This window comes from Aureococcus anophagefferens (assembly GCF_000186865.1).
Source record: "Aureococcus anophagefferens unplaced genomic scaffold AURANscaffold_1, whole genome shotgun sequence".
NCBI classification, from domain to species: Eukaryota; class Pelagophyceae; order Pelagomonadales; family Pelagomonadaceae; genus Aureococcus; species Aureococcus anophagefferens.
Genome location: NW_008705561.1, coordinates 2,716,229 through 2,733,363, shown reverse-complemented (window position 1 = coordinate 2,733,363; position 17,135 = coordinate 2,716,229). Strand labels below are relative to the sequence as shown.

The following is a 17,135-nucleotide window of genomic DNA, read 5'->3' as shown; positions in this document are numbered from 1 at the left end:
GCGGCGCTCGGCACGCTGGGCCGCACCTGCACCATCGCCGGCGGCAAGTGGGCCGGCAACTTCCCGTCGCAGATGGGCGCGAACGTCGCGCTCGTCGAGGCCGCGGCGTCGCGCGCGGCGGCGGACGCGCCGGACGCGCCCGTCGTGCTCGTCGGCCACTCCTTCGGCTGCCGCGTCGTCGCGGCGCTCCTCGTCAAGCACGCCGCGGCGCGCGACCTGCCGGCGAACGTCGTCCTCGACGGCGCGATCCTCGAGAGCTACCCGCTCTACGGCGACTCGCCGCCGAAGCCGACGACGGACCGCGCCGCGGCCGCGCGCGCGCTCCCGGCGGAAGCGAAGGTCCTCTTCCTCAGCGGCGCCAACGACCCGTTCCTCAACCGCACGAACAAGTGGCGCGACGCCGCCGCGCCGACGGGCGCCGCGGCCCTGGACGCCATCCTCGCGGACGCGCCCTGCCGCGCGACCTCGACCGTCGTCGCGATCGACGGCGCGGGCCACAACGCGCTCAAGGCCAGCAAGGCCAAGCAGGAGACCGCGCGCCGGACGGCCATCGCGGCGCTCAAAGCGCACGTACGGGTGCTATGCCCGGAGAAGCCGGCGGAGAAGTAAGGTCTTAAAGCCCATCACGAAGAGAACATGTCCGTGAACGCGAAGGTCGTCCAGGTCCGGTCCGGCGCGTCGTTGGCGGGCGCGTCGAGCGCGGCCTTGGAGATGGAGAAGCGCATGTCGTCGGGGTGGAAGATGATGCTGTGCTCCGTCGTGCCGTGGGACACGGTGCGCAAGAGCGTCTGCATCTTTGCCTCGTCGACGGGCGTCGCGCGCGCCGCGGCCGCGTCGCGGAGGAGCGCCTCGACGCGGTTCTTGCCCGCCTCATAGCGCCAGAGCGACGAGAAGGTCGCCGCCTGGCCGTTGCAGCGCGCGGAGCCGTTGTTCCGCACGTCCAGGGGGTCCGTGTTGTATCGCCAGTAGTGGTTCGAGGCCATGACGCCCTCTCGCTGGAACGGCTCGACGTTGGGCTGCGCGGGGCCGCGGACCGCGTGGCCCCGGAGGTCGCCCTCGATGATCCAGCCCGCGTCGCCGGGGAGGTCGAGGGACGGCCGCGCGAAAACCAGGATGCAGCCGCTGATGCACGCACCCCCGGTCGCGTTCGAGGCCCACCGCTCTTCGACGGCCGCGAGCGCGGCCCCGGGCGTCGGCAGCCGCGGGAGGCCCAGGCCCGCCTCGGGCTCCTGCAAGAGCCCGAGGATCATGTCGCGCTCCGAGGGGACCGTCGCGCCGGCGGCCAGCGGCTCGAGCGCCGGCGAGCAGCCCGCGTTCTCCATGAGGTACGTGCCGTCCTCGTTGAAGGCCGACGACGCGCCGACGAAGCCCGGCCACATGGCGTGCACGACCTTCTTCGCGCCCGCGTCGGCGAAGAGCACGAGGGACCGCACCGTGACCTTGCGCACGTCGTTCTCGCCATCCATGTTGCGGCCCGCGATCGTGCCCTCGCCGCCCGTGAGGTCCCCGAAGAAGACGAACTGCGTGCAGCTGTCCTCGCGCTCGTGGCGCGCCGGCCGGCCGTCGAGCTCGAGGATGCGCGAGAAGTCGTTGTAGTTGTTGATGGCGAGCAGGTCCCCGTAGCCGAAATTACCGACGGACGTGCTCAGATTCGCGCCCGACGCCGCCATGCCCGCGAGCATGCCCCGGACCTTCCGCTCGGCCGTCGGCGACAGCGCGATGCGCCGCTCGAGGGCGTCGCGGATGGCGGGATAGCGGGATTTGATCGCCGCGGGCGCGCCCCGGACGCGGTCCTCCAGAACGAAGAACTCGAAGAAGTCCAAGATCTGCGCCGCGAGGAGGTAGCCGTGGGCCCAGCCGCGCTGCCAGGGCGTGCCCGCGGTCTCGAGCGTGTGGTAGCCCCCGTCGAGGACGCGCAGGACGCCGAAGCCCGTGCCGTTGCCGGGCGCGGCGACGCGCGCCGGCGCGGGCATCGCCGCGAGCGGGCGGATCTCGACGTCGACGTCGTCGAGGCGGGCGCCGTCGCCGACGACGAGCGACCGCGCGCAGACCGCCGTGTGGCCTACCAAGCGTGACGGTGACGATTTTTCATCGTTTTCCCGGTCAAAATCTCTCGAGAATCGTCACCGCCACAGGACGCTGCGTGTGGCTGTGCTCGTTGCACTCGGCGTCGCCCGTGTGGAAGCCCATCTGGGGCAGCGAGAAGTCGATCCACGCGGCGCCCTTGCGGCGCACGAAGGCGACGACGGCGAACGCGCCGGACACGTCGTCAAACCGATACGCGTAGGCCCCGTCGTCTTCCGCGGGCGTCGCCGCGACGTCGTGCGCCGCGGGCGACACGTCGCCGTAGGAGAGGAAGGCGCCCTGGACGCGCAGCTTCTCCAGCGGCAGCGGCGAGCCGTCCGTGCGCGTCGCGAGGGGCACGAGCGCCGCGGCGACCTCCTCGCCGGCGCCGAGGCTCCGGCGCCAACGCACCGTGCCGGACACCGTGCCGGCAGAAGCGCAGCCGAGCAGGAGGAGCGTCAGGGCAGCCCACGGCCGCATCATGATCATCGGCGACCGGGAAGGCGTTTCTGGTGCAACGTCGACCTCAAGTGTTTACAGCTCGGGCCTCCGCGGCGGCGCGTCGGGCCCGAAGACGACGGGGAGGAGCGGGTGGTCGATCTCCGCGCCCTCGCGCAGGTCCGGGAGCCAGGCCTCGTAGGAGAGCTCGTCCTCCGGGTTGAACGCGGGCCGGCCCCGCCGCGCGCCCGCCGCGGCGAGGTCCGGCAGCGGCGTCGCCTCGGCCGTCACGTAGGAGACGGCGAAGGCGCGCCGCGCTTTGCCGTCCGGCCGCTGCGGCGGCGCGCGGGTCCAGGTCCAGCCGTGGTGCGCCGTGCAGTCGCCGACGGCGAGCGCCGCGACGCGCTCCAGCGGGTAGCGCCGCGCGAGGACGCCGTCGACGGCCTCCGGCGCGTCGCCGTACCAGCGCTCGAAGCCCACGTCGCGGTGGCTGCCCGTCGCGAAGACGAGCGTCGCGTCGCCGCCCTCGAGGGCCCGGCCGTAGGGGCACCAGAACGTGACGAGGCCGCCGCCGGCGACGTCGACGGGGCAGAACTGGAGGTCGCGGTGCCAGCCCGTGGCGTTGTTGAAGTGGGCCGGATCCTTGACGAAGAGCGCGCTCTGGTAGAGCCGCACGCGCGGCGACTGCAGCAGCGACGCCGCGAACGCGCCGAGGGCCGCGTCCTCGACGACCGCCGCGAGCCGCGGCTCGCGGCGGTGCGCGTTCAGGCCCTGGAAGTACGGCAGGCTCAGGGCGCTCCGCGGGTCCAGGGCCCGCTCGACGCGCACGGAGCACTGGAGCCGGTCGAGGAACCGGTACGCGCCGCCAGCCGCGTCGAGGTCCGAGAAGCTCAGCGCGCCGCAGGCCTCGAAGTGGTCGTGGGACTCGACGGCGATGTGGTGCTTGTCGCGGAGGTAGAAGAGGCTGTAGTTCGCGTAGTCGCGGAGCGTCGACGCGAAGGCCCGGTCCAGCGCGCCTTCGACGGCGACGTCGGCGAGCTCGGGTGCCAGCCCGGGGACCTTCATCCAGCCGCGGCTCGCGAAGTGGACCATCATCTCCAGCGTGACCTGCGCGCGCCGCGGCGCGGCGCGCGTCGCGACGAGCGCCGCGAGCAGCAGCCGCATTGCTGTGTGTGATTAGCTAGAAGCAGCCCATGCTTCGCACCTGGACTTGCAATTGCGAGGCAAGATGCAGTTCAACGAGCAGTACGAGTTGATATCGATCGAGGTTCTCACAGGATCCTCTTAGTAGTCGGAGTCGCGGTCGCTGCGCCAGAACGCAAGCACGTGCGTGAACACGTCTTCAGGCACCTCGACGAAGAGGCGCTCGTGCGCGCGCACGCTCGACAGACCGCGGCGGCGGAGCATCGGCAGATTCCGTCGGAACGCGAGGAGCGCGGCGCGCGGCTGGGCCAGGTGGGCAGCCCAGCCCCCGGCCGCGCGCACGGCGGCGAGGAGAACGTACGCGTCATCGGCATCATAAACTTCCGCGACGCCCACGGCATCTCTACCGTCCGCATCGACCGCGTCGAGCCGAGCGCCCCGACTGAGGAGGAGCTTACACATGCGGCAGCGGTCGAAGAAAGCAGCGGTGAGCAGTGGGGTTCTCTGCCATGGCGTTTCGTCGCGCGCCTCTATTCGAGCACCCGCATAGAGCAGTGTTGCCGCAGCGGCGCATTGGCCATATTGCGCGGCCCTGTGCAGTGGTGTTTTTTTTGGGTGGGGTAATGTGTGTGTGTTCACATCGGCGTCGTGTTGTATGAGCCACTTGATCGCAGAGCACCAACCCATAAACACGGCGTGGTTCAGGCGTGTCTTTTGAGTACACTCGTCCCACATGTCCGCGGCTAGGTCCTCTTTTCTGAGGTACGCACAGCCCGGGTTCAGGAAGTGAAACACACATACCGCGCTCAAGCCACCAGGCGCGCCCGAGGCGAACCATTCGTTCATTTGATCGAGAAAGGCGGCCTCGTCGCCGTGGACGGGGACCATGCTGGGCTCCATGCTGCACATTTGCGGCGGCGGCACGCCCGGCTCGATGCAGTGCTTGCCGCAGATCGCGATGGCTATCTCGGCTATGGCAAAGATTGCATCGGTGCTGGCGCTGCTGGTCGTGTCGGCGGACGCGCTGCAACTCCGCAGCCGCGCGACCGTCGTCAAGGGCGGCCTGGCGACGTGCATCGGCGCGAGCCTCCCCGCGAGCCTCCCCGCGAGCGCCGCGGCGCCCGGCGGCGGCGCGCCGAAGCCGCCGCCGGAGCTGTCGACGAAGTCGGGCCTGCGCTACGTCATCGACCGCGCCGGCGCCGGGCCCAAGCCCCAGCGCGGCCAGACCGTCCTCCTCGACTACGTGCTCCGCGCGGCCGTCGACGGCAAGCCGCCGCTCTACGTCGCCGGGACCAAGGCGAGCGCCGCGCCGCGGCCCGAGGTCTTCACGCTCGGCGTCGCGGCGTCGATCCCGGGCTTCGACGAGGCCGTCATGGACATGCAGGCCGGCGAGAAGCGCATCGTCATCGTCCCGCCGAACCTCGCCTACGGCAAGCAGGGCACCGAGGCCGTCGGCGGCGTCATCCCGCCCGACGCGACGCTCATCTACACGCTGGAGCTCCGCGACCTCGCGCCCCTGGAGCCCCTCACCGCCGAGCAGAAGACGTGGATGGCCGCGAACCCGCTGCCCTGGGCCGAGGCGGCCGCGCCCGCCCCCGCGCCCGCGCCGTCGGCGCCGTCGGCGGAGTAACAACGATGGTGGTCGCGGCGCGTTTGCGTTGAATTCCAGACCGGGTGCATCCGCTTCGACTTACGACCCGTGGCAGGTTATCCCGTTCGTCCTAGACGACCATGAGCGGCGAGCCCCGCCGCGCGGGCGTCCCTTCGCCGTCGCAGAGGACGGCCTCCGCCTCGGGCGTTCGCGCGAAGCCGGCCGGCGGCCACGGGTCCCCGCGCGGCGCGGCCTTCGGGTGGCCGAAGTTGACGATGGCGTCGCCGACCTCGCGGTTCCGCATGAGCACCCAGATGAGGTCGAAGGTCGCGTCCGTGGCGTCGAACGTGAGCAGGCAGCGCTGGCCGTAGGGGTCGAGCATCTTCGACGCGACCTTGAGCCAGCCGATGATCAACACGAACTCCACGGCGGAGAAGAAGGGGAAATACAAATCGATGGGGTCGCCGAGCTGGCGAGGGCGCGTGTACTGGGCCCGGCCCACGAGGCAGAAGACGAAGTAGGAGTAGCAAGCCACGGTGACGACCTGCGTATACAGCAGGGGCACGCCGATCATGTCGAAGTCGAGCATGCGGCCGCACTGCGACCGGAAGTTCAGGAGCTCCCGCGTGAGGAACGTGAGCGCCTGGTCGGACGCGACGGCGCCGGACGCGCGCGCGTCCTTGAGGAGCGACGCGCTCCACATGATGGGGATCCACCACGCTGAACCGTGCGGCAGCTCGCGACTCACGGCCTCGAAGGCGTCGCGGTCCGCCGCGTCGAGCCAGCCGTCGCGCGCGCAGTCCTCGAGCCGCGGGTAGAGCGCGCGCGCGTGCCGCGACACGGACCGGCACGTCACCAAATAGCACAGCTGGCAGTACTTGATCACGCGTTTCGTGGTCGCGCCGTCGTCGGCCGTGCACGCCTTCAAGGCGTTCGCCATGGTGTCGATGTACGGCAGCGTCGTGTACATCTGCCACCAGCGCGTGCTCACGTAGGACACGTAGAACCCGAGGAAGAGGCTCAGCGACCCGAAGTTGAACGCGCTCGTGTAGTAGATGCTATAACTACAAATACGGTTGAAGACGTGGCGCTGGTCCTCGGTCATCGCCACTCGATAGGCCAGCGACAGCGCGAAGTAGAGGAAGAGCCAGACGGCGAGCTCGCGCCAGACGGCCTTCCAGAGCGACGCGCGCCACGACAGCAGCATGCGCAGCATGGCGCAGCGCGCCCGCTTCTCCGGCAGGGCGTAGCGCACGCTGCGGTAAGGGGACGGCTGGTAGCCGACCTCGACGAGGCGGTCGGGCATCGCGTGCCCGGCCATCGGCTGCAAAACGAGCAAGCGGGGCTGCGTTTAAGCGGGAAAAGCTCACTCCATCGCCTTCAAGACCACCAACACTTCATCAACTTGTCTTCAACAACGTCTCGCCACATTCGTGCTCTCGCAAGCCGTCGGCCACGCTCGTCGTCGTCTTGCATGCGCCTCCTCTCCCTCCTCGTCACGAGCGCCGCCGCCTTCGACGCCGCCATGTCCTGGGGCTCGCCGGCCTGGAACTGGGGTAGCGCCAACGGCAAGGCCCACGACGAGGCCGCGAAGCTGCGCGGCGCCCTCGCGACGGAGGCGCAGCGCGTCGACTACCTCGCCGCCGCCAAGGAGGGCCGGATCTCCGAGGCGTCGCTCAAGCTCGCCCTGGGCCTGACCATGCAGCGCGCCGGCCCCGCGCGCCTGCCCGAGCCGCTGCAGAAGACTTACGGGTCGCTCGTCGCCGGCGGCTTCGAGAAGCAGGGGCTGGACGGCTTCGCGAAGCTCGCGCGGACGGCCGCGCCGGCCGTGGACCGCTACAACCTCAACGTCGAGCTCGCCGTCAAGGCCGACCGCGTGGCCCAGTTCCTCGAGTGCATCCGCGCGAACGCGGCGGGCACGCTCAAGGAGCCGCGGAACCTGCGCTACTGCTGGGGCGAGTCCGCGACGGAGCCGGGCACGTTCCACTTCCAGGAGTCCTTCGTCGGCAAGGCGGGCTTCGAGGCCCACGCCGCCGCGCCCCACTTCCAGGCCTGGGAGGCCTTCGCGGGCACGGAGCCGTTCTCGCGCGAGCCCGCCGTCCAGTTCTACGCGCCGTCGACGTCCCTCGCGGACGACCACCCCCCCGCGGTCGTCGCCGCGGCCGTGCTCGCGTCCCTCGACTTCGCGACGAAGGGGTGCTAGATAAAGTGGCCGCCGCCGTCGTCGCGCGGCTCGAGCGCGTCCTGGAGCGCGCGGACGCTCCGCGGCGCGTCGCGGCATCGGAACTCGAAGACGCGGCCCCTGTCGATCTTGTGCCGGAAGACCTTCACGCCCGCGGCGTCGGCCTCCTTCCAGCCGTACTCGCTCGGGTCGTCGTCGTCCTCCTCCTCCTCCTCGCCCGTCTCCGGGTTGATCACCATTTTGGGCGCCTTCTTCTTCTTCTTCTCGATGACGTTGCCGCGCTTGTCCCGGGGCGTCGGCGGCTTGACGCGGATGCCCTTCAGCGCCTCCGTCTCCGTGATGGCGAAGAGCCCGAGGTCCGGCGCCGGGAACGTGGACTTCCGGAGCCGCGCGTCGAGCAATAATGGCGTCACCGACACGACGTAGGGCTTCGTCGACGGCGTGCCGCTCACGGGCACGCCGGCGCGCGCGAGCTCGCGGTCGCGCTGCTGCTGGCTCTTGGCGCTGTCCACGAAGACGTCCACCAGCAAACAGTCCGGCGCGGGCGGCAGGAACCGGTCGTCGTCGTCGCGCATGTCGCCGAGCTGCTCCGCGACCTGGGAACGGGGCGATTCGACGTCGCTTCGACGTGAGTGTTTCGCGCGCGCGCGTTCCAAAAAAAGCATCCACGAGATCGCTCCGAGGGATGATCGCTCGTCCAAAAATCAGCCGAAACGAGTGGAAAACGGCCGAGCCCGTGAAGTTGGGAACGTCGCGCGCTCGTCCCGCGCCGCTCCGCGACCTCGTCCGCGTAGTCGCGGCACCGTTTTGCGATGGACGGCACCTCGTAGGTCGGCGGCAGCGCCGCGACCATGTTGACGAACTCGTCGAAGTTGATCTCCGTGATCATGCCCGTGTCCTCGTCGACGCCCTCCTGGCCGCCGTACTCGCCGATCAAGTTCTCGATGTCCTCCGTGCCGACGTCGACGCCCATGTCCGCGAAGATGGCCGCGAGCTCCTCGGAGTCGATGGTGCCGCCGCCGTCCTCGTCGTACTTGTCGAAGATGCGCCGCGCGCGCGTCGCGACGTTGACCTCCTCGCCCGTGTCGAAGAGCTTCGCCGTCGCGAAGACCTTGGTCGACGGGCTCGTGTCGTCGGGCTGGAAGTCGCGCAACACGGCGTCGACGGCGATGCGCCGCACCTTGACGTCCTTGAGGGCCTTGACCATCTCCGTGAACTGCTCGAAGTTGACCTCGCCCTCGCCCTCCGAGTGGACCTCGACGGCGTCCTCGATCTGCTGCGACGTGAGGGGCATCTTGAGGTCGGCGAAGATCTGCTCGAGCTCCTCGGCGTCCATGGTGCCGCCGCCGTCGGCGTCGTACTTGTCGAAGATGCGCTTCATCTTCGCCGTGTCGTCCTGCTCGAGCGCGTCGACGATGAGGCAGAACTCCTCGAACTCGACCTCGGCCTTGCCGCCGGAGAACTCCTCGAGCATGTCCTGCATCTCGTCGGGCTCGGGCACCTCGATGCCCATGTCCTTGAAGACGGCCTCGAGCTCCTCCGCGTCCACGGAGCCGCCGCCGTCGTCGTCGTACTTGTCGAAGATGGCGCGCATGCGCTGCTCCTTCTCCTCCTTGGACTCGCCCTGGCCGTCGAGGTCCATCAACGCGTCCGTGACGCCGCCGCCGCCGTCGCCCTCCTGGGCCTTGAGCAGCTCCGCGGCCACCTCGCGCGCCTCGCGGCCTGGGCAGCACAAGGGTGATTCAACGTCGCTTCAACGTGATCGTTCCGCGCACGCGCGTTCCGGAAAAACCATCCACGCTTCGAGACCGTTCCGAGAGATGATCGCTCGTCCAAAAATCAGCCAAAACGAGTGGAAAATGGCCGAGATATGAGCCTTTGAAGTTGGGAATTTCGCTCTCTTGTGCTGCCCTGCTCGCGGCGGTCGTAGGCCTTGGCGACGCGCGCCCACGTGGACCGCGCGTTCTCGAAGCTCTGGAGCACGGACGCGACGACGTCCTCGGCGTCCCGCACAAAGTCGGGCCCGTGGCAGACCGCGGCGTCGCGCTGGCTCATGGCCGTGAGCGTGCCCTCGCCGTCCAACACGCAGACGTAGCGGCTCCAGAGCGGGAAGACGTCGACCTTCTTGACGACGTCGATGGGCACGGGGAAGCACTCGCGCACGGGCCAGGCGAGGGCTTCCGCGTAGACGCGGGCGCCGTCCTCGAGCGCCGCGCGCGCGCGCGCGGACTGGAGCAGGAGCCGGAGCGCGTCGGACGCCGAGTGCCACTCCGTCGCGGTCCGCAGGCCTGTGTGGAATTCAAATCTTCAACCCGACTTCAATATGCGCGTAATCGAACTGATTGCGCCGTACTCTTCGACTGTGCTTCGAGAACTCGACGAGAGCAATCGATTCATCCAAAAATCAGCCGAATCGACTTCGATGTGACCGAGCTAGAGAATTCTGAAGCTTGGTCAGGACCACCCAAACCAGTGGTTGAATTCCACACAGCCGCAGGCAGTCCCGGAAGACGGCCACCTCCGTGTTCTTCGCCCAGCGCTGCTTGAGCGTGTCCCCCGAGCCCCGGTGGCCGAAGCCCTTGGCGTCGTCGTCGCCGCCCTTGGCCGCGCGCGGGCCCCGGCGCTTCCGCTCGCCCTCGTCGTCGAGCGACCCCTCGAGATTGCCGCCCCTTCTCGTGAAGCACGTCGGCACCTTGTCGCCCCAGGGCGGCGTCTTCGCCGCCGCCTCCTTCTTCTCCGTCTCCGCGCCGGCCTCGCCCTCGAGCTTGGCGAGCACGGCGTCGCCGAGCCGCGCGAGCGCGCCCGCGCGCGCGCCGTCGTCGGGCGGCCGCGCCGGCGCGGCGAGCGCGGCGAACGCGCGGTGCTTCGCCGCCTCGCGCGCCGCGCGCTCCTCGAGGCGCTGCTGCTCCTTCTTCTCCTTGGCGTCGAGCGCCTCGAGCATGGTGCAGAACTCGTCGAAGTAGACCTCGTCGTGCTCCGCGTCCGTGACCGCGTACTCGAGGAGCATCGCGTCGATCTCCTCCTTGGGCAGGACCTTGCCCATGTCCTGGAAGACGGCGTCGAGCTCGTCGGCGTCGACCGTGCCGCCGCGGTCCTCGTCGTAGCGGTTGAAGATGATGCGGTACTCCGCGCGCTTCTTCTTCTTCGCCTGGGCGGGAAAAGAGTGCGACATTCCCAACTTTGGAGGCTCCTATCTCGGTCGCTTTCCACTCGTTGCGGCTCATTTTTGGACGAGCGATCATCTCTCGGAGCGTTCTCGAAGCTTGGATGCTTTTTCTGGAACGCGCGCGCGCGAAAACACTCACGTTGAAGCGAACTTGAATCACTCTTTTCCTGCCCTGTGCTTCGCCTCGGCGATCGCGCGGTCGTCGACGGCGAGCGCGTCGTCGGCCTCCTTCTTCTTCGGCGGCTTGAGGAAGCGGGCGCCGTTGAGCTTGCGCCCGAGGAAGCGGTAGGCCGCCTCGAGGGCGTTCAATAATTGGGCGAGCTCGTAGAGGCTGTCGAGGCGGTCCTTCTCCGCGGCGGCCCGCGCGGCGTTCGCGGGCCGCGTCGCCGCGTCGCGCGCGAGGGCCGCGTCGCCGCGCGCCCGCTCCTTGTCGAGGCGCCGCGTGACGGCGCGGGGCGTGCCCAGGTTCGGCTCGCGCTTGAGGGCCAGGGGCGGCTTCGCGCGCTTGAGCGGCCGCGCGGACTTCATCTGGAGCATGTCGAAGCCGCCGCCCTCGCCCTGGGCCGCGGCCTCGGCCTGCTCGCGCTCGACGTCGACGTCCACATAGACGACGCGGCCCGCGTCCGTCGTGCGCTTCTCGAACTTGGCCAGGAGCCAGCGCCGGACGCGCGCGCGCGCGGCCAAACCCCGGACGAAGGCCTGGAGCCGCACGGCCATGGCGCGGCCGACGCGGAGCCGCCGGCTCACGAACTTCTCCGCGCGCGGGATCTCCGCGAGGACGTCGTCGACGAAGCCGTCGCGGTCGCCCGCGTGGCTGCACGCGCGCGCCGTCCGCCGGAGCGCCGCCGCGCACGCCGGCGTCATCCACACGTACGCCGACGGCACCGCGAAGACGTGCGTCGACTTCTCCACCTCGTCGATCCAGAGGTCCGACGCGAGGAGGAGGCAGGCGTGGTTGAGCTCGCACATGCGCTCCGTGAACGCCGTGGCCTCGCGCTGGCGCCGCTCGGCCTCGACGCGCGACCGGTCGCCGCTGATCTCGTCCCAGGCCTCCGTCGCGTTCCGCAGGCACACGGACGTCGGCAGGTACCGGCTCAATTTCATGTAGGCGTCGCTCATCGCCATGGCGTCCAGCCAAGAGGGCTGCCCTTTAGCGCTCCTCCATCGTTTGAAACAGCACTTCGGCTGCTCCTTGAAGAAGCTGAATTCATGAATCAAAATTCTCGATATTCTCGCAGTCGATGGCGGGCTTTGGGCAGCCTCTTCGACGCAGCACGCAGTAAAACGCCGTAGCAAATGGAGTGTGGCAGCATCTTCGACGCGGCCCCGCAGGACGTGGGCTTCGCGGCCGTGCCCCACGTCGGCGACGACGGCGACGCCGCGCAGGAGCTCGCCGCGATGCGCAAGGAGCTCGCGGCCTTCCGCGACGAGCTCGCGGCGCTGAAGGGCGACGCGCCCGCGCCCGCGCGCGAGGACATGCGGGCCGCCGGCAAGCGCGAGGGCGCCGAGGAGGTCGTCGCCGCCCACGCCGAGGTCCACGCGTCATGCTGGTCCATCCCCCTCGTCGTCAGCTTCGGGTCGTCGCGGGCCGAGGCCGCGCTGCTGCTGCTGCTCTACGCGCTCAACGTCGCGCTCCAGGTCTTCTTCTGCTACATCGTCATGCGGGACCTCGGGTCGTCGTCGGCCTACGACGACGGCACCGTCGAGGAATTGGTGAACTGGCGGCGCACGATCGCGCACGACGTCTCGTTCTACGACGGGCAGCACTCGCTCGCGCACCGCGTCTGCTCCGGCGACGCGGGCCTCGAGGTGGCGGCGACGCAGCAGGCCCAGTACGCGCAGCTCGCGGCCTACCTGGGCGACATCGACGACAACGATTGGCCCGCGGGGCCCTGGATGGCGGCCGCGTGCCTCGTCGCGTTCACGCTGACCATGGTCAAGGAGCTCCGGGCGGCCGTGGAGCTGCTCGACGCCGTGGGCGCGCTACCCCGCGGCGCGACGACGGAGCTCGGGCGCCACCGCGAGGACGAGGACGACCCGGACGACGACACCTTCGACGTGCTCGCGATCTCACGCGCGCGCCTTGCGTTCGCGGCGACGACGCTCGCGATCCGCTTCGCCGTCGCCGCGGTGATCCTCGTCTACGGCTGCCGCTGGCTCTGCTACACGGTGTCGCTCAGCGACCTGCTCCTCAACGCCGTCGCGCTCGAGTTCGTCGTCTCCGTCGACGAATTGATCTTCGAGGCGCTCGCGCCCCGGGCGGCGAAGGCGCGCGTCGAGGGCCTGCGGCCGCTCAAGCGCGCCGAGTGGTCGTCGCGGGGCCTCGGCGGCGTCGACGGCGAGACGCTCGCGACGAACGTCTTCGTGGCGGCGCTCATCGCGTACTTTGTCGTTCTCGAGCTCGGGCCGCAGACGCGAATCTTAAAGAACGCGCGCGACGCGATCTGCGGCGGCGACCAGGACTTTGTGTTCACGACGGACGGCGCGGGCGTCCCGGCCTGGGGGTTCCCCGAGACCGTCGACGACGTCCACTTTTCGCGCGACGTCAACTTCGGGGATTTGTACGGCGACCAGGACAAGCGGACGTACCTCCAGCGGTCCGTCGACGCCGTCATCGAGCAGCACGGCCGCGTCGAGGTCGAGGACTGCCCCTACGACTCGTGCTTCGAGTGGGACTCGGCGTCCTGTGGCGGTGACGATTTTCGAGAGATTTTCACCGGGAAAATGAAGAGAAATCGTTACCGACATGCTTGGTAGGTGGGACTACGACGCCGAGGTTCCGATCCAGAAGATCGTCGACGACGGGCCAGCGTGCTGCCTCGCGCAGCGGCTCCAGGTCCCGTCCGTGGACGCGGGCGTCTTCTCCGTGGTCAAGAAGTCGACGGAGCGCGCCGAGGACGCGACGCGGCTCTGGAACCCGTCGTGCTACGACACCATGTCCTTCGACGGCGGCTACTCGGATCTGATAAGGGGCGCGCTCTCCGACGTCGCAAACGCGGAGCTCTGGGAGCGGAACCCGAATGCGTGCGGCGGCGCGCCGCCGGACCACGCGGGCTGCGCGAGCGACTGGAGCCCCATGTGCGACGAGGCGACGGACGCGTGCGTGCACCCCTACTGCAGCACGTTCGCGCCGTTCTGCGGCCTCGTGTCGACGCTCGGCATCCGCGCGCGGCAGATGTGCCCTCTGACCTGCGGCTGCGACGACCCGAAGAGCGCGCTCGCGCTTTTTTTACCGGAGAGCGGCTGCGGCGACCAGTGCATGCGCGCGGGGACCTACCTCGAGCGGCGCCGGGCGTTGGCCTGCGAGGACGCGGCCGTCGACGACGCGACGTTCCAGGCCGTCGTCGCGGACATCCTCACCGTCGCGACGGAGTGGCCCCTGGACTGGGAGACGAGCGCGCTCTTCTACTACAGCGCCGTCGCGAAGAACGGCTGCGCGTACCTCGGCGCCGACTGGCTCTCGCTCCGCTATCCGGAGGACTACGCGTACCCGCCCTACGTCTTCGCCATCAACCCGTGCACGGGCGGCGGCACCTACCACCCCGTCAAGCCCCTGAGCTACTTCTGCCCCGTGGCCTGCGGCTGCCGGTCCGGCGACGCGCACTGCCCCGACGCGTGCCCCGCGCGGAACGGGACGGAGACGTGCGAGGAGCACCAGAAGCTGTCCAACGGCGGCGCCTGCCCCATGGCCGCCGGGCGTTTGTCGCCTAGGGTTACTTGGACGCGAGGAAGGCGGCGACCTCCTTGGCGTGGTCGTAGCCGAAGGTGACGCAGTCGGGGAACGCGACGCCCGACTTGTAGTTGCCGCAGACGTAGAGGCCCGGCGTCGTCTTCTCCGCGTCCTCGAGCCTCCGGATGATGTCGAGGTGGCCGAGCTCGTACTGGGGGATGGCCGTGGGCCAGAGCTTGACGCCGAGGACCTTGGGCGGCGGCGCGCCGTCGGCTAAAAGCACCGCGCGGCAGCCCTTGTCGACCTCGTCGACGATGGCGGCCTCGTCGAGGTCCGCGAGGCCGACGTCCCGCGAGCCGCCGATGTAGTTGAGGAGCACGTTGTAGTCCGGCGGGCAGCGGCCGGGGAAGAGGGAAGACGACCATAAAGTACCGAGCGTCCGGACGCCCTCGGTCCGCGGGTTCAGCGACCCGAAGCCCGGCAGGTCCCGCAGGTTCCCGAAGCCGTTGGGCAGCTCCACGTCCTTGAAGGCCGACTTCGGGTAGGCGACGGTGACCGCGCAGACCGGCGGGTGGTAGACGCCCGCGTCTCTTCCGATGTTTTTCCGGATCTCCTCGAAGAGGGGCTTCGCGCCGGGCAGTACGTCGTCGAAGACGCCCTTCAACGCGTGGGCCGGCGCCGTCGACACGAGGGACCGGCAGGTCACGGCCACGGCGCCGTCGGGCGTGTCGAAGGCCGCCGCGTACCCCGTTGCCGTCTTCTCGACGCCCGTGAGCCGCCACCCGAGCTTCGCGCGCGCGTCGCCGTTGACTTCCGCGGCGTCGTGGGGCTGGCCGAGCTCCGCGGCGATGGCCCGGGGCAGCGTCGCCAGACCCTTCTTGAAGGAGCCCGGGTTGCCGTACTCGAAGTCGACCCACGCGGGATCCGGCCTGGGCAGGACAAGGGTGCAAAATTCCCAACTTCAAAGGCTCCGATCTCGGCCGTTTTCCACTCGTTTCGGCTGATTTTTGGACGAGCGATCATCTATCGGAACGGTCTCGAAGCGTGGATGCTTTTTCCAGAACGCGCGCGCGCGGAACACTCACGTTGAAGCGACGTTGAATCACTCTTGTCCTGCCCGGGATCCGGCGGCGCCGCCTTCCGCTCCTTCGTCAATTCGACCTGGCGCGCCAGGCCGCCGTAGAAGAGCGCGCCGAACTTGTTCCACTCAATATCATAAGAGTAGCGCTCGATGCGCGCGATCTTCGGCAGCGCCGCCTTCATGGACAGCGTCTCCGGGTCGCCCGCGTAGACCCCGGACACGAACGGGTCGATGCACCGCAGGAAGACTTCTTCCCCTAGAATCCGCGTCACCCACTCCCGGATCGTCTCCTCGCCGGTCGCCGGCGCCGGCGCGTGGCCGAGGAAGGCGCCGACGCCCGCGCGGATCTTCCCCGGCCAGGACAAGAGCTCGCCCGCGAGCGCGAACTTGAGCACGCCGTTCGGCCCGAAGACGAGCTCCAGCTGCCCCTGGGGGCCCTTGCCGCCCCGGCCCTTGGGCAGCGGGTGGAGCTTGCCGCCGTGGTTCACCCAGGGCGGCAGCGACTCGTCGGCGAAGACGAGGTCGCCGTCGATGCCGAGCTCGTGCGCGATGCGGACGATCGACGGCTGCGTCGCGAAGGAGTTGGGGCCCTCCTCCCAGACGAAGCCGTCCGCCTCGCGGGAGATCACGTTGCCGCCGAGGTAGTCCCGCGCCTCGGCGAGCACGACGTCGACGCCGCCCCGGTGCAGGTTGTGCGCCAGCGAGCAGCCGCTGATGCCGCCGCCGACGACGAGGCAGTCGACGTCGAGGGACCCGTCGACGACGCGCGACCCGGCGACGCGCGTTGTTGTGGCACGGAGGCGCGGCGCTGGTGCGCGGAGGCCGCTGCACGAGGTTGCGCAGAGCGTTGCGAGTGCGACCTTGAGGAGCAGCTCCATCGTCTCGGCTCAGCGAAGATCCACGACTTCATCATCAATGCCCGCAGCGCGGCCGCGGCCGCGGCCGCGAGTCCTCCCGCAGGCGTAGGCCTAGGCGTCCTTCGAGGTGCAAGATCTTGAAAGGAGCCGAGGATGCTCCGACGTGCGTGCGCGCGAGGTCACGAGTGAGTGCTCCTTATTCAGATGGCGAGGTCGAGGTAGCGCGCGAGGTCCGCGGCGTCGGCCTTGGCCCTGGCGTCGCGCTCGCCGTTTCGAAACGGCGCCGCGCACGCCGCCGCGCCGTAGAGGCGCCGCTGGCTCGCGGCGACGCGCCGCGCGTCCCAGTGCGTCGCGGGCGCGAGGCAGTCCTCGTAGAGCGGCACGTGGCTGTCGTCGACGATGGCGTCGACGACGGGCGTCGCGAAGTCGTAGGTCCGGCAGAACGCGTCCGCGAGCTCGGGGGATGCGACGAACGCGCGGCGGCACGCGGCCAGGTCCGCGTCCGACGCGCAGATGGGCGACGCCGCCGCGGCCTTGAGGAACGCGTCCAGGGGCACGTCGACGCGGGCGAGCCACGCGGCGGCGGAGTAGACCCAGGACCCGCGGCCGCGCGTCGCCTTGCCGCCGGAGCGCGCCGCGGCGACGTCCGCGTCGCGGTCCGCGCGCTCGACGGCCTCCTTGAGCTCGCCGGGCGTGAAGGCCTCGCCGCCCTCGTTCGCCGCCGCCGCGTGCGTCAGCGCCGCGTGGACCCAGTCGACCTGCCTGTCGTCGAGGCGGTGGCCGCCGGTCGCGAGCTCGTTGCCGAAGAACGCGCCGAGCGTCCCGCGGTCCAGGGGCCGGCGCCGCGCGCCGCCGAGGGCGCCGTAGACGCGGTGCACCTCGTCGCGGTCCAGCGCGAGCCCGCGGCGCGCGAGGCAGCGGCCGACGTCGTCCGCGCGCACGC

General features: G+C 69.9%; 6 protein-coding genes across 6 annotated transcripts in view; 1 reads left to right on the top strand and 5 right to left on the bottom strand.

The window, feature by feature from the left end:
• Nucleotides 1-623: 623 nt before the first annotated feature.
• AURANDRAFT_60869 (hypothetical protein) lies at nucleotides 624-3,666 on the bottom strand (the record flags this gene model as incomplete). Its single annotated transcript, XM_009034186.1, has 3 exons — nucleotides 624-2,062; nucleotides 2,139-2,458; nucleotides 2,603-3,666. 3 exons carry the CDS (start codon nucleotides 3,664-3,666, stop codon nucleotides 624-626), a joined length of 2,823 nt encoding a protein of 940 aa, XP_009032434.1.
• Nucleotides 3,667-4,960: 1,294 nt separating this feature from the next.
• Nucleotides 4,961-5,155, top strand: AURANDRAFT_16909 (hypothetical protein; the record flags this gene model as incomplete). The annotated part of the gene is made up of 1 exon (XM_009034310.1): nucleotides 4,961-5,155. A coding segment is annotated over one exon (195 nt), but the record flags the coding sequence as incomplete, so codon positions are not given.
• Nucleotides 5,156-5,366: 211 nt separating this feature from the next.
• AURANDRAFT_19080 (hypothetical protein) lies at nucleotides 5,367-6,452 on the bottom strand (the record flags this gene model as incomplete). The annotated part of the gene is made up of 1 exon (XM_009034185.1): nucleotides 5,367-6,452. The coding sequence occupies one exon, from the start codon at nucleotides 6,450-6,452 to the stop codon at nucleotides 5,367-5,369; it is 1,086 nt and encodes a 361-aa protein (XP_009032433.1).
• Nucleotides 6,453-7,428: 976 nt separating this feature from the next.
• AURANDRAFT_35989 (hypothetical protein) lies at nucleotides 7,429-9,003 on the bottom strand (the record flags this gene model as incomplete). The annotated part of the gene is made up of 2 exons (XM_009034184.1): nucleotides 7,429-8,014; nucleotides 8,200-9,003. 2 exons carry the CDS (start codon nucleotides 8,929-8,931, stop codon nucleotides 7,436-7,438), a joined length of 1,311 nt encoding a protein of 436 aa, XP_009032432.1.
• A 5,285-nt stretch (nucleotides 9,004-14,288) lies between these two features.
• Nucleotides 14,289-16,213, bottom strand: AURANDRAFT_70035 (hypothetical protein; the record flags this gene model as incomplete). The annotated part of the gene is made up of 3 exons (XM_009034183.1): nucleotides 14,289-15,183; nucleotides 15,351-15,721; nucleotides 15,749-16,213. 3 exons carry the CDS (start codon nucleotides 16,211-16,213, stop codon nucleotides 14,298-14,300), a joined length of 1,722 nt encoding a protein of 573 aa, XP_009032431.1.
• Nucleotides 16,214-16,372: 159 nt separating this feature from the next.
• AURANDRAFT_70605 (hypothetical protein) overlaps nucleotides 16,373-17,135 on the bottom strand; it is a gene marked incomplete at both ends in the record, with an annotated part of 3,211 nt that continues 2,448 nt past the window's right edge. Inside the window, one exon of the mRNA XM_009034182.1 lies at nucleotides 16,373-17,070. Within this exon, the coding sequence (XP_009032430.1) occupies nucleotides 16,393-17,070 (678 nt within the window). The remainder of the gene's footprint in view (nucleotides 17,071-17,135) is intronic.